The sequence below is a fragment of the Amphiprion ocellaris genome, chromosome 9 (assembly GCF_022539595.1).
Source record: "Amphiprion ocellaris isolate individual 3 ecotype Okinawa chromosome 9, ASM2253959v1, whole genome shotgun sequence".
Classification (NCBI taxonomy): Eukaryota; Metazoa; Chordata; class Actinopteri; family Pomacentridae; genus Amphiprion; species Amphiprion ocellaris.
In genome coordinates this window covers 33890378-33904423 of record NC_072774.1, presented here as the reverse complement: position 1 = coordinate 33904423, position 14046 = coordinate 33890378, and the positions used below count along the sequence as shown (strand labels likewise).

The window sequence follows — 14046 nt, the reverse complement described above, 5'->3', positions numbered from 1 at the left end:
TGAGGTGAACCTGCTCTACTTGCGGTCACAGTGGACGCATTGTGGTGGTCAGCTAACGGCGGCATATTAACTTATCATGATATCAGCTAGCGTGGTGCCTAGTTAGCTAACTCAGTTTGCCATCGCGGCGCTTACACGACTTAGCTAGCAGACTGGCTGTCTGGTTTGACCGATCCTGCTGGCGGAAGAATTTATTGTATTCCATCATGTCGATATCGTTCCGTTATTTTTAGCTAGCACTGCATGCTAGCGCAGCTCATAGCGGTAGGCAAAGCGTGACTAATCGGTCTGTTGTTTGAAAAACAATACAAATGGAAGAGTGGCAGGACGCAGCCTCTCAGCAGGTCAGGCTGCTTACAAACCGTCTGAATGGACTGTTGTCCAAAGGCCTGGAGTTGCTGCGCTCCGAGCTCGGCGTGGATTTGGGACTGAAGCCTGAGCTTATTCCGCCATGGATGATCCTCTTAGCGGCATGTACCGGGCTGGTGCTGATGGTCGCTCTGTGGGCCTCGCTCTGTCGGGCTCTTTTCAAGAAGCGTCCGGCTGTGAGCTCGGTGGACGACGGAATAGAAGTAAAGCGAAGTGTCAGTAAACCTGCCAAAACCGAGGAACCGAAGAAAAAGAAGAAGAAGGCAGAAAAGGCATGTAAATGAAAAAAAAAGTTCCAACGTTTCGTAGCTGATCTCCGCGCCGTTAGCCAGGCTAGCTGTCTGACGGTGACAGTTGGAGCTCATGTCACCGCAGCTAGCTCCAGGCTAGTGCTCGGCCCGGCTCTGCTAGCCCTGGCTGCTGTCATGTGCTTTGTATTGACTGATTTTAAATAACACAGCTGGGAATTGCTCTGACACTGGTATTTTTTTTTTATCTTTACGTGGTGTCCTTTCCAGAAAGCTCAGCCAAATGGAAGAGCTATTGCTGAAGCACAGGAAGAAGCCATAGTGTCGGAGGAGATAGTGCCACATCAGCAGCCGCCCCCAGCTGAAGTCAAGGCTGAAAAGGTTACTGAGGTAATTTGAAAACGTGCTACAATCTTATACTGTTGTGACTTAAACATCTTAATTTATCCATGTAATGCTGTGGTTCTGTTTGTATAAAATATCGCCCTCATAAGTCACGTCATCATTTATGGCGTCTTCATTGAGAGGCAGCTCAGAGACCACGTTTTCTCCCTGTCACCTTGCAGTAATGAAACCAGCTACCAGTGTTGGGTTACAGTTTTCAGCCTGCAGATGCAGCTAAACCTTAGGGATGCCCCCTGGCTTATGACAGCCCGCAGTGCAGCCTTTCATCAAATGATTTTTTTCTGAAGACCACATATCACTGACGGTTGTCCTGAAGGTCCTGTAGTCGGAAGACATGATTCTGCACACACTAGGAGATGGACATATGCTTCTAAAAAGTACACACAGCACATTTAGATAGTCTTGGAGAGTGGATGTATTTTCACTTATAAATAGACGGGGCCTGAGCCTGCTGATTTGATTTACTGACCGTGGTTCATTCATCATGGGGTTGCTTGCTCAGTCGCTGTTCTTGTTGCTGAAGTCATACCGTGTCTGCTGTGTAGTATCACGTTTCTCCTTCTCCTTAAAAGTCAGTCTTACAATTACATTTATTTTAGTTTCAATAACTGACTTTCTTTTCTACTTAATGCCCCTGTTTCTGTTCTTTCAGACAAAGAAATCCAAGAAGAAGGCCAAACAGGCCATAAAGGAGACCAAGACGGTGACTGCAGATGGGAAAGAACCAGAAGAAGGTAAAATATTATGAATCAGAATTCAGATGTTTTGTTCAGAGTAATAACATGGTGTGATCTGTGACTTAAGATGATCTTGTTTCACTTTATTTGCATACCTTATTTATGCCATCATATCCAGTTAATTATTACATTGAGCCACAAATGTAATAATTAACTTCTGCACTACTTTTGATATGACTTAAAATGTGGCCTGATGTATAAATCAATAAATGATGGAGAATAGGATGGGATTGAGACTTTTCTCAGCAAAATGCATTTAGCTCGTACCAGTCTCTACATCTACCTTCCTAATCCATACCATATTTCCACACTAATCTCATAATGAACCCGCTTTGTATTTCGCAACAAATTCCAATCTGCACTCACTGTTCCTTTACAGGCACATGGGAAACCAAGGTCAGCAACAAAGAGAAACGTGAGCAACGCAAGAAAGATAAGAGTTCCAGCGATGGTTCGGCCAGTCCTGGAGGAGGGGACACACCTGTCAGTGCTCCCTCAGAGCAGCCCAAGGCCTCTGCAGCCCCAGCACCTGCCAACCAGAAGAAGAAAAAAGGTGGCTCTACAAACCATTTTATTTCATTTTATATGATGTTAAAAGCAGAGATGGAAGAGTTTGTTTTTTTCTTGCATTTATCTACACAAAGCACAAAACCCCCTTAACAGTGGAAGAAAAACAGTTACCAGTAATTTGGCATCAGGAGAGAGACAGTTCTGTCTGTTCTTTCTAGAGATGTTATTGCCTTTTGTTGAGTCTCCTGTTGACATGTCTGACTATAAATACAGGCATCATGGGAAATGACTTGAGTCTCGAGTGAGTTATCTCTGAAGTGTTTGTGTGTGCATGTGCTCTCCCTTTAAAAACAGCCTTGTATGGATGGTGCATCTGGCATTTATTGACCTTTTTCCTTCTCTGTTCTCAGGAGAGTCTGCAAAAGTGAAGGCAGAGAAGGTGGAAAATGTTGTGTCTCAAGGTAATATCAGCAGAAAATGCTTCGTCTTTTGAATGATTACTAACTTCGATCTCATCTGTGTGTAGTAGAAAGAACTCACTCCATTCTGTGATGAGTGGCCAGCCTCATTGGTGTTTATTGTGGCTGAGTATCATGTTTTTCTCTTGGTGTTAGGTAACAACAGTGAGGCTGCAGAGGTGGTTACTGCTGTGACTGACATGGCAGTCAAGGTTCCTGCTCACACTGTTGCCCCGAATACAGGCCCCTGGACGGCCAGTAGAGAGCCAGCATCGCTGTGGAGGTCGGGGATTGATGGTAGGAATGTTTTACCAACCCTCTGAACCCCAGACACTTTCTGGCTGTTTTTTGTTCCCGTCATATTTTTGATCACTGTTGGCTAATTTTTCACTGCAGTGTTAAAGTCCTGCACATCTTTGAAAACAGCACAACTATAGCTAGAAATACAGGGATTAAAAAATGTCTTTGGTGCAGCAACACACACTTACAATATAATAAAAAAAAATTATAAGTTATGGTGAATGTCCAAATGTCTTTCCAGTACTGGGAAGAATGGGCCTTAACATGCTGTAGATACTTAATTATTAACTTTTTTAATTTGCTTCCATACTTGTCTCCTCTCTGACAGTTCTTTCTGTTACTGCTCTGATAAATGACGGAATAGTTTTAAAATATAATTTATTTAGTTATTACTTTTAAGAGGTACTATTCCTTTGATCATATTACAAGATCTTCATCAGCAGAAAGCCACCATTTTACATTTATTTTTTAAAATGCTTTTTCCCTTGACTTCATTGGAAAATGTCATTAAGGCAAGAAAAGGTGTAAAGAAGACTTCACGAGGACGTAGAGAAAGACAGCCGCGGTGCTATGAGAGTCTGAGTGCACTTAAACCAGCCTCTGTAATCATGCAACAGTGAATTTTGTCAGGGTAGCGTTACTGTGGATGGTGTATAGCTTTGAATTTTGCTGCCACAAGCAACTGCAGGACAAACTTGTCTCCTTTTCTTCCATAAAGGACAGACCAGTGCATGCCATGCTTAAGAAACGAAGCAGTGAAGTGCCCTTCCCTAGACTTTTGAGAATTCCACCAGCTCTTACGGCTGCCACTTAGGTACTTCCAGGTCATTTCACCCAGTTAGGAATGTTCCTAAGCAGAAAAGACTATTCGACAGCAACCAAAGTCCCTTAAGAGCTTGGGGGGAAGTGAGAATTTGTGCTGCAGCTGGACAAACCTCATCTGCTGACAAAGATTATGCCATATGATTAAAAGCTTCAGAATCGCTACTGAATGGATCTAGTGGTGAGACTGTTTTCTCAACAGTTGAGAATAGGAGTGTACAGCCATGGCCAAAAGTTTTGAGAATTACACTAGTATTGGTTTTTACAAAGTTTGCTGCTTCAGTGTCTTTAGATCTTTTTGTCAGATGTTAATATATTTACTGAAGTATAATTACAAGCATTTCATGAGGGTCAAAGGCTTTTATTGACAATTACAGTAAGTTTATGCAAAGAGTCAATATTTGCAACGTTGACCCTTCTTTTTCAAGACCTCTGCAATTCGCCCTGGCATGCTGTCAATTAACTTCTGGGCCACATCCTGACTGATGGTAGCTCATTCTTGCATAATCAATGCTTGGAGTTTGTCAGAATTTATGGGGCTTTTTTTGTCCACCTGCCTCTTGAGGATTGACCACAAGTTCTCAATGGGATTAAGGTCTGGGGAGTTTCCTGGCCATGGACCCAAAATTTCGATGTGTTGTTCCCGAGCCACGTTGTTATCACTTTGGCCTTATGGCAAGGCACTCCATCATGCTGGAAAAGGCATTGTTCGTCACCAAACTGTTCTTGGATGATTGGGAGAAGTTGCTTTCAGAGGATGTTTTGGTACCATTCTTTATTCATGACTGTGTTCTTAGGCAAAATTGTGAGTGAGCCCAGTCCCTTGGCTGAAAAGCAGCCCCACACATGGATGGTCTCAGGATGCTTTACTGTTGGCATGACACAGGACTGATGGTAACGCTCACCTTTTCTTCTCCGGACAAGCTTTTTTCCAGAAGCCCCAAACAATCGGAAAGGGGATTCATCAGAGAAAATGACTTTACCCCAGTCCTCAGCAGTCCAATCCCTGTACTGTTTGCAGAATATCAGTCTGTCCCTGATGTTTTTCCTGGAGAGAAGTGACTTCTTTGCTGCCCTTCTTCACCAGGCCATCCTCCAAAAGTCTTCGCCTCACTGTGCATGCAGATGCACTCGCACCTACCTGCTGCCATTCCTGAGCAAGCTCTGCACTGGTGGTGCCCCGATCCCGCAGCTGAATCAACTTTAGGAGATGGTCTTGTCGTTTGCTGGACTTTCTTGGGCGCCCTGAAGCCTTCTTCACAACAATTGAACCTATCTTCTTGAAGTTCTTGATGATCCGATAAATGGTTGGTTTAGATGCAATCTTAGTATCAGCAACATCCTTGCCTGTAAAGCCCTTTTTGTACAAAGCAATGATGGCTGCACGTGTTTCCATGTAGGTAACCATGGTTAACAGAGGAAGAACAATGATTTCAAGCACCACCCTCTTTTAAAGCTTCCAGTCTGTTATTCTAACTCAGTCAGCATGACAAAGTGATCTCCACCTTGTCCTTATCAGCACTCTCACCTGTGTTAATGAGACAATCACTGACATGATGTCAGCTGGTCCTTCTGTGGCAGGACTGAAATGCATTGGAAATGTTTTTGGGGGGATTAAGTTCATTTTCATGGCAAAGAGGGACTTTGCAATTAATTGCAATTCATCTGATCACTCTTCATAACATTCTGGAGTACATGCAAATTGCAGACATAAAAAATGAGGCAGTAGGCTTTATAAAAATGAATATTTGTGTGATTCTCAAAACTTTTGACCACAGCTGTAATAGCAGCCCGTTGCCTTTCACATTTAGAGTGCTCCTAATCATTGCCACACAACAGGTAGTAAAAGGAAAATGATGTTGACATATTCCTTATATGTAGGTTTACTAATGTTTTGATTTTTTTCAACAACAAAAAAGGTTTCTTAAATCCAAGTTCACTTTTGAAAAGGTCAGACTTTTTACTAATAAATCTAGATGCCTTTTCTGTCAAGAGAAAGGAGAAGAAAGAAACAGGAAAGAGAGCTGCCTTTTTATTTCTCAGTACCAGATGTATGATCAGAATAACTCCCAGACATCCATTGACTTATCCATGGTTCATATTTCTGCCACTCCCTGGTCTCAGATGACACTTGCTGTCTCTGTTTACCACTTTAACCACAAAGCTGCTTTGCTTTAGTATGTGTAATTTTAATGAAATGTGATACTACTTATTGAATTCTCTAATCTTTTTTCTATGTAAAAAGCAGTTCAGTTGGTGTTTTTCTTTCGTTCCTGAAGTGAAATATCTGACAAAGTGAATCAGATCTATTTGGTGTCTTTTCAAAGCTAATAAATTCCAGCTCATGTTGGAGCTGAATAATTGTTGGTTCTTTAAATATATGCTCTAAATGGTTGATAAGATAAGATAAGATAAGATAAAGTTCTTTATTTCTCCCCACTCCAGGGGAAATTTACATTGTTACAGCAGTTTTATTTACAATATATACAAGTTGTTTAGATTCTGCTGAACAGTGACGTCATTGCATCTGTAAAATGTGTGTTTCAGAGTCGTGGACGGTGATTGACAGAGGGATGCCCCCAACGGAGCTAAATCTGATGTCTTTAAGTGCACTGGGAGTTGGTGCTGCAGGTAGGTTCATGCTACCATGACATGAAAAGTGCCTGTCACCACTAGATGGCGCCTCTTGTGCTGGGTTGGGCGTCTTACGGTCGTGTCTGTCTGTGTAGAGCCTCAGACTGTGAGCGACCTGTCGTGGCTCAGTCAGCCCAGAGTGGACGATGAGTGGTCTGGACTCAGTAAGCATCATTTACTGGTTCTCTTTCACTGCTCTGATCAGCTCTGTAACACCGGAAGTATCTTTTATGGCTGTGTTTTCTGACAGTCTCTTGTATTTCTCAGATGGCAGCTCAGTGGACCCCAGCTCTGACTGGAACGCCCCCTCTGAAGTCTGGGGAAACTATGAAGAGCCCACCGCTGAGCCGCCTCCTGCTGCTCTGGAGCAGCACATCCCTGAGCCAGCAAAGGTTGATCTGCTGATCGCAGCTGCCGTAAGTCTGCCCAATCTTTGGACAAAACAAGACATTATGGAAGTTACCTGAAAGTTTTAAAAATAACAACCCAGTAATTGATGAGTCCTCTGGGCTCAAACCCCACGACAACTGTCCTGGATCCTCCCTCTGACTGTGGCCCTGCTGCTTCTATTAGAGACTCACACAGAGACTGAAGACACACAGGGCTGCTTTGTTGTTATTCTTTAAATAAGAATATTACCCCTACACATTGTTCACTAAGGCATGTTGAGTCCACTATGTGAATGTACGCTGACTGAGCCTAATTCCCAGCCCCTTTTCATGGCTGATTTTTTTTACTTGTCATAACATGAAAAACATGGATATAATCAATAATGAGGAATTATTAACTCAAGTGTAGATTTATTATTGCAGGTTGTCAGTGTTACCACAGGATGCAGGTTAAGTGAGGATTACTAAATCTGACACACTGACTTTAAATATCTAACTCTGCCTTTATGTCATGAGCAGCGGATTTAATGTAGTTTAGAGTCATTCTGGAAATAAAATCTCTTCTGTGATATACTCAATGATCTGATTTTCTGCAGTTTCGTGTTGTTAATCTCTTCCTGTTTTATCCATGTGGGTTTACAGGAGGATGATGAAGATGAGAAGGACAAGAGAGAGACAGCTGCTGATGGAACAGCTAAAACTAAGAAGAAGAAGAAGAAGAAGAAGAAGGCTGCTGAGGAGGGAGGACCAGCTGGCCAGGTAACGGCTACCCGAGAACATACCCAGGAGTGCAGTAGCATTTGGAATATGACATCAAGAAAACTGGGAAGTACTTTTTTTCAGGGAATAAATGGCTATTGATGGGAAGGGCAGATATAATTTAGAGTTCAGTCTTAAAGCACTACATTTATACAGAACATGAGTACCGACTTACAGTAGAAATGAGCGGTATTGTAATAAGCAAGCACATCGATTCTCATTGCTGTCATTGCAGATTTTTTTTACCTTGAATTCACCAGACAGTTCAATGCAAACTCTGCCTCTGTGTTCTGTGGAGGTGGAGGAGCCAGAGAAGGAAACAGCACCTGCAGCCCCAGTGAAGAAGCAGCAGCCACCTGTTCAGGAAAACACTGCAGCCGTCCAGCCTGTCCAAGCAGCTGCCGTAGAGGTCAGTGGGACTAATAGGCAAGAGGCAGAACAAGACAATCTGAAGATCATTCTTCTCGTGAACCAGAGAACTGTTCTGTCACTGTGAACATTACTCTCTTGTTCAGTGGCAGCTAGATTTGTTCATTCTTCTCTCTCTAAGAAAATGAAAACAAATTCCGCTGTTTTTCTCAACAGGCGAGAGTGGAGCAGCCAGTGAAGGACAACAAATCCCAGAAACCCCCTGTCACACAAGTGCCACAGAAGCCGACTGACGGAGAGCCCACTGCCAAGCAGAATAACCATCCTGCTCCAGCACAACAAAGTAAGACCATTAGACTGTCAGACGCAAAGTCCGAAGTTGTTGAGGGTAGTTCTACAATTCTACGGTTTCATTTAGCCGACGATTTTATCCAAAGCAACGTACGTCTGAGAGTAGATACAACACAAGCAAGCATCTAGTCAGGAGAAAACAGCCTGGATAAGTGCCACATTTAGTAAAAACACAAAAATTGCAATTCGTTCTAAGCCGCATACTATAAGTGATAAACATATTCAGCAGAAGAGCCAGATGCTGTTGCTGACAGCTTTGCTCTTCCCAGTGGTTTTTTATATTTATTGCAGTCAGCCAGAGAAAAGTCTGACCTTTACTAGAAACAACCTGACTTACATTTGGTAACGTATCATATTATTGACTCCTTCAGTGTCGCTAGATGTGAGTCTCAAAGATTTGCTGGTTAGTAAGTTGCAGAGGTGGAGAAAATGACTCAAACCTGAGTATTATTGCCAGATGTCAGATCTTTCATTTTTCACTACTCTTCCCATCCTCCAACCAGCTTGTTTCCTGTCATATTTCAAAACCTTTATGCCATGAATGCACTGATGTAAGCACAAACAAAAACACTGGGGAAGATTGCTTACTTGAAGATGAATCCAATAATGTCTGGAAGAGTGGAACTGAACATTTTCACAGTGACTGTGACAGCAGAAGACAGTCAGCTGTGCCCCCTCCCAACAAATGACAGTTAAAATGTGGAAGTTGAAAATTTGTCAGCTTAGACCAACTTCTGTTTGGAAAAACATTCAGTTAATGAGTACAATCAGCAGGGATTACTCGCTGGTTCATTTTATAGTCAAACGGTGATTTCTTGCATGCATCATTAAATAAGAATTTCTGCCAAGCTAGCAAAAGATCTGGCAGCTCAGCCGTTACAAGCAGAATACTGCATCTTTAGTGGCCGCTAGCTGATATTAGTACAGTGTTACTGAGAAATGACATCTTCCTGGTAGAATACATTTCATGGAGCAGCAGAGGCTTGTGACAGAAACACACCAGATGTCTGTTAAAACATCACTATATTTAGTTATTTTTTAAATGAAAGTATCATTTGAAAGACACATCAAGAATCTATTTTAACAATAAGATGCTTTTATGGGATCCCTTTGTCCAAACAATGAGTTACTTTATATGTACATTCCAGTGTTGGATGATGTTACTAGTAGTAGTATAGGGAGGTGCAGTAATAAAAGCTACAATCTGATATTTCCTTTTGCAACGTCTCTTGAGGATTTTCCTTTCAATTGTGGTTGTTGTAACTTTGTTGCTGCAAGTAAGACTGATGCAGAATTTATTTGTTACTCTGCCAAGGAATGTGGTGGAGTTATGTGACCCTCGGCGTACGTTTGTCCGTCTGTTTGCAACATTATTCAAAAACGGACTAACGGATTTGGATGAAATTTTTAGGGAAGATCAGAAATGACACGAGGACCAAGTGATGAGATTTTGGCAGCCTTATAGTCTGGATCCACGGATTTGTTAAAGTTTTCTGTATCATTGTGAGATAGCGGCACGGCATCACTGTAACCATGACAATAAGTGAACACTACATCAGCTGCCTGCTGATGATCACATGATTGTGATCCTACTACAAATCCACTGCTGTGGACTTATCAGGATTTATCCATCAGAAATGATACAAGGAACAACTGATGAAATTGAGGGGGTGTTTCTGAGTCTCATCAATTCCCGCCAGCCGCTACATATTTAGGTCACATGATTCAGTACATAACATACACATGCATAATACACGCATGTGCTCAACACAAGGTCATTTATTAAAGATTTCATCTGTAGAAAATGTTACGACTGAGCAGCCTTGGCAGAGTACTGCGCTCTCTGAGTGCTTTTCTTGTTACGATTTTTGGTGGGAAAAAAAAAATCAACAATTGTTGCTCTAATAAAAGATATGTAGGGTTTTCCAGCAAAACTGTCTTTTAAAAGTGTTTAATTTTTTAATGCATATTGTACCATTTATCTTGAGTTTTATAAACCATCGTGTCCGTTCCAGAGCTGAGGTTCCTCAGATTAAACACTGAGATGCTTTATACATGTGTGTGTGTTTGAAGCTGGAACGATGATATGAGTAGAGAAATGATCAACAGAAAATTAATCGTCAACAAATTTGGACAGTCACTCTGTGCAAGTCATTTATCAAACATCATTGCCAAACAAACGCTGGTACCTTTCAGGTGTTTGTTTTGCTGCTTGTATTGCTCTAATGGTCACACCAAACTATCAGAGAAATACTCAAAGGAATAATTTATTGTCCTGCTTGGGCTCCTTGTCACTTAAATTAATTAACTATGGAAAATGGGTTTGCCTCTTTCTCAAATTAATATCTTCTAACAAACTAAATCTTTGTTTTAACTCACAGTTTTTCTTGCCCACAAAGTAGAATATGAGACTGAATCATCATTTTTGCAATGTTTTTCTTACTTAAGTTCTACCTGATGATTTATTAAAATTTCCAAAACCTGGTTGTGTTTTCCCTGTACAATCCATGAGCCATCATGTTAGATTAACACTTTATGCACAAAAGTCAACAGAAATCTGCTTCTCTACAGTGAAGTAAACCATTATGTGATCATCCTGACTTGGAATTACAGATAGAATGGTTGCGAAACTTGTCAACCCCGTGTTTGGAGTTGTATGACTAATCTCTCTACTGTTTTGTGTTTCCTCAGAAAAACCTGAGGAGAGCCAAGCGCCCAAACCAGCAAAGAAGAAGAAGGCGAGGAGAGAGACATGAGACAGAGTCCACTCTGCAGACCTCTGTATGCAAAAGACTCCATATCCTGTTTATGCAACACCTTTTGTGACAAGAACTTTGAATTAAAGTCTTCATGATGGACTTAACCTTAAAACCTGTCTGGAAAATGAAACAACTTTTGTACACGTGTCAGTTGGCGGATCATTGAAAACTGAAACTAGATGCAGTGCAATCTAATGTAATGCGGTGTTAATGATTTTTAAGTATGCGTTTGATACTCTGATTCTGTCTTCTAATTCCACTGAATCAAATAACGGATGGAAGGAGCTGTACTGTAGTAATTAGACATGTAGAAAATACTGATCATGTTTAGCAACGTGTTGTCGTGGTGGCTTCCGAATGGATGGAGTTTACTGTGTAGAAGAAGAAAAACGGTCAATGTGCATCAGGTCTCACAGCACTGGGCCATAATGGTGAACTGGCCTTTGCTTGGCAGTCTTTTATTTTGCTCTGTCATTTGTGAGCTGCAATGGTACAATTTGCCCCGTTTGGGTGAAAAGAGCAGACATCAAATGTTAATTTCATGTCAGCGGTTGTGACGTAAACGAGCATCAATACACGCAGAAAAGGGAATCATGTTCGCTCTGTATTTTCGCATTGTTACCCGTGATTTGGAACATTTCGTCGAATCTGTCCATCTGATTTGTCCCTTGTCTGATGTTGTGCTGCAGTGTGTGAGTTATTCCTGTCTGTGACTGCTTTGTGGCTGCAGCTGCGTGGGAGCCTTCGATCATAGATGTACCATTTAGTGTCATCAACCTCTTCATGACTTCCCCCCTGTGGGTGATTCAAAGTCTTCAGACCCTTTTGTAAAACTCGTTTGTAATAAAAGAAAAGCTTAAGCCATATGTAAAAAGACTAAATAAAGGCCAGTTTTTCTAAGTTTTTTATGCCTAATTTATGTTACAGTGGAAATGATTGGACACCTGTGCTGTCACTCAAACACTAATATCACAACAGAGCAGTTGTCATGAGCTGTCAGATTGAAGCTGCAGGCTAACCTTTAAACAACACATTATACAACAGAAGGGAGCACACTCCCATGCAGTATCACTCCAATGTCAAATTATTCAGGACTATATCACCTTACAGTAGCTGCATTACTTTTAGGTTAAGCAGAAGCTCTTTATTATTGCCCTTCCTCTCTCAGTTAAACACCCCAAAGGTGTTCTGTTGGAGTCAGGTCAGGGAACACACTTGGCCAGGTCATATTTTTTCTTTCTGTGTGATTATTGACTGTGTGTTTTGGATTATCTTTGTGCTGGAATATTCCTCTTCTGTTAAGCTTTTGGCAGCCATCTTGCCAGCCAGTATTTTGGTATATCCACAGGTATTCATGGTGTTATCTATAAATGTAATCTCCTCTAAACTTTAGTATTTTCCAGCCCCATATCATGCTTCACTGTGATAATTGAGTCTAGACTCACAGCGATAATGCTGGACCCATCTGAGCCAAACAAATCCGTCTTGCCATCTAACCTAAAAAATTGTTCTCAGCGTTCATCAGACTTAGTTTTAAGTTTAATCTTGCAGCTTTGTGTAAATAAAACAAGCGTTGTCTTTTTTCTTTTTCTCTAGGACACTGTACTAAGTGGTTGACTTAATGCAATGTTTTTTTTGCTGACGGTGGAGTTATTTTAGGAAAAAAGCTGCTGCGGCTCTGATTAGTGCTACTATGGCTCATGATTATTGCTGTAGCTGTGTTTAAATTGATTTTTATTTGGGCACCAATCTTTTTTTTTATTCGTTTCTATGTTTCTGTGAGCTGACAGATTTTTTATTTTATTTTTACTTTGAAACTTCTGCTGTTGATAGGCATTTTTTTTCCCAGGTTTTGCAATTAAGCGAAATGAAATTTTTCAGTGAACTCATTTATTTCAATGAAAACAGAAAGGATGCAGTTATTGAGAAGTGATGCAGTTTTCAGTTATATGACATTCAAGTGATATTGCACCGCAGTGAACCCATTTCCGTTAAATTCAAGAGACAGAAATCCGGACTGAAAAAGTTGAAATTAAAAATTGACTCAATTTCCACTTTAAACAAAACAATGGTTCCTGATAAAAGCTGTTATTTCTGGATTTAAGTGTTTAATTTAAGCCTCAGCTCTACAAGTTTCTGGAAATGACAGGTTACATCACAGGATTTGATCCTGTCTGGTCACACGCTCCGTGTTTATCATCAGGACTGGTGCAGCTGCGCCAAAGTAGCAGAGCTGACCGGAAGCAAGAGGATGTACCCTCAAAATAATAGCACAGTGTCAAACTGTTTCTACTGTGGATTGTATTATAGATAGATGAAACTGTCCAAAACTTCTCATCACCACTGAGGTACTGACATGACTTAAAAAATTAATTAAATGCTTTAGCTTTCGTTCATAATCTCAGCTTGGTAGTTCTCTCCTTAAGCATAGACAAGTTTAGCCTTTGATTTTAAATTCATTTTACATTTTGTCTGATTTAAAGACTAGTTAATACGACTGCCAGTAAACTCATCATACCAAACACCTGTAGTAAAGGTATTCATCTATTTATTTTCCTATCATATAAACACCATTTTTACACATTTAAACATCATTTGTGGGTCAAATCACACCCAGTATATATCGATACTTTTGTTGAGCTGTAAATTACGTTAGCCCAGTTTGCTAATTTGTTAAAGTGATGGAAACCTTTTTGCCAATCAGTTTATAGCGGTGTCATGAGGAATAGTTTTTTGTCATAATTAATCAGATGATGAGCAGGTGTGGGAAAAGGAATTACTGAGTCTCAATTTCTTAAGAAAATATGAATGAAAACGGTAGATCTGGGTTTTTGTACTGCCTTTAACTTTACAGTAGACCTCACACTAGATGTAAAAATATTTTCTTTTTTTTGTTAAGTGAGAATGAATGATCCAAATGAAGACAGCAGAATCAG

At 40.8% G+C, this 14046-nt stretch overlaps 1 protein-coding gene across 3 annotated transcripts; it reads left to right on the top strand.

Annotated features, from left to right (window-relative positions):
• On the top strand, positions 1-12010 carry LOC111569389 (protein LYRIC). Of its 3 annotated transcripts, none has more exons than XM_023271465.3 (13): positions 2-641; positions 888-1007; positions 1675-1756; positions 2139-2312; positions 2680-2730; positions 2884-3024; positions 6397-6480; positions 6579-6647; positions 6751-6899; positions 7515-7631; positions 7867-8040; positions 8217-8343; positions 11043-12010. In XM_023271465.3, exons 1-13 carry the CDS (start codon positions 312-314, stop codon positions 11105-11107), a joined length of 1683 nt encoding a protein of 560 aa, XP_023127233.2. In that variant the 5' UTR covers positions 2-311; the 3' UTR covers positions 11108-12010. The 3 variants fall into 3 exon arrangements, with proteins under 3 accessions (XP_035804637.2, XP_023127233.2, XP_023127234.2); XM_023271466.3 differs by having other exon boundaries at positions 4-641; positions 7930-8040; XM_035948744.2 differs by lacking the exon at positions 6579-6647 and having other exon boundaries at positions 1-641.
• The last annotated feature ends 2036 nt before the right edge of the window (positions 12011-14046 follow it).

Coding starts and splice junctions, on each gene's coding strand:
- LOC111569389 (XM_023271465.3), top strand. CDS start 312: ATGGAAGAGTGGCAGGACGCAGCCTCTCAGCAGGTCAGGCTGCTTACA. Junction 1,757..2,138: donor TGGGAAAGAACCAGAAGAAG/GTAAAATATTAT, acceptor GTTCCTTTACAG/GCACATGGGAAACCAAGGTC. Junction 2,731..2,883: donor GGAAAATGTTGTGTCTCAAG/GTAATATCAGCA, acceptor TCTTGGTGTTAG/GTAACAACAGTGAGGCTGCA.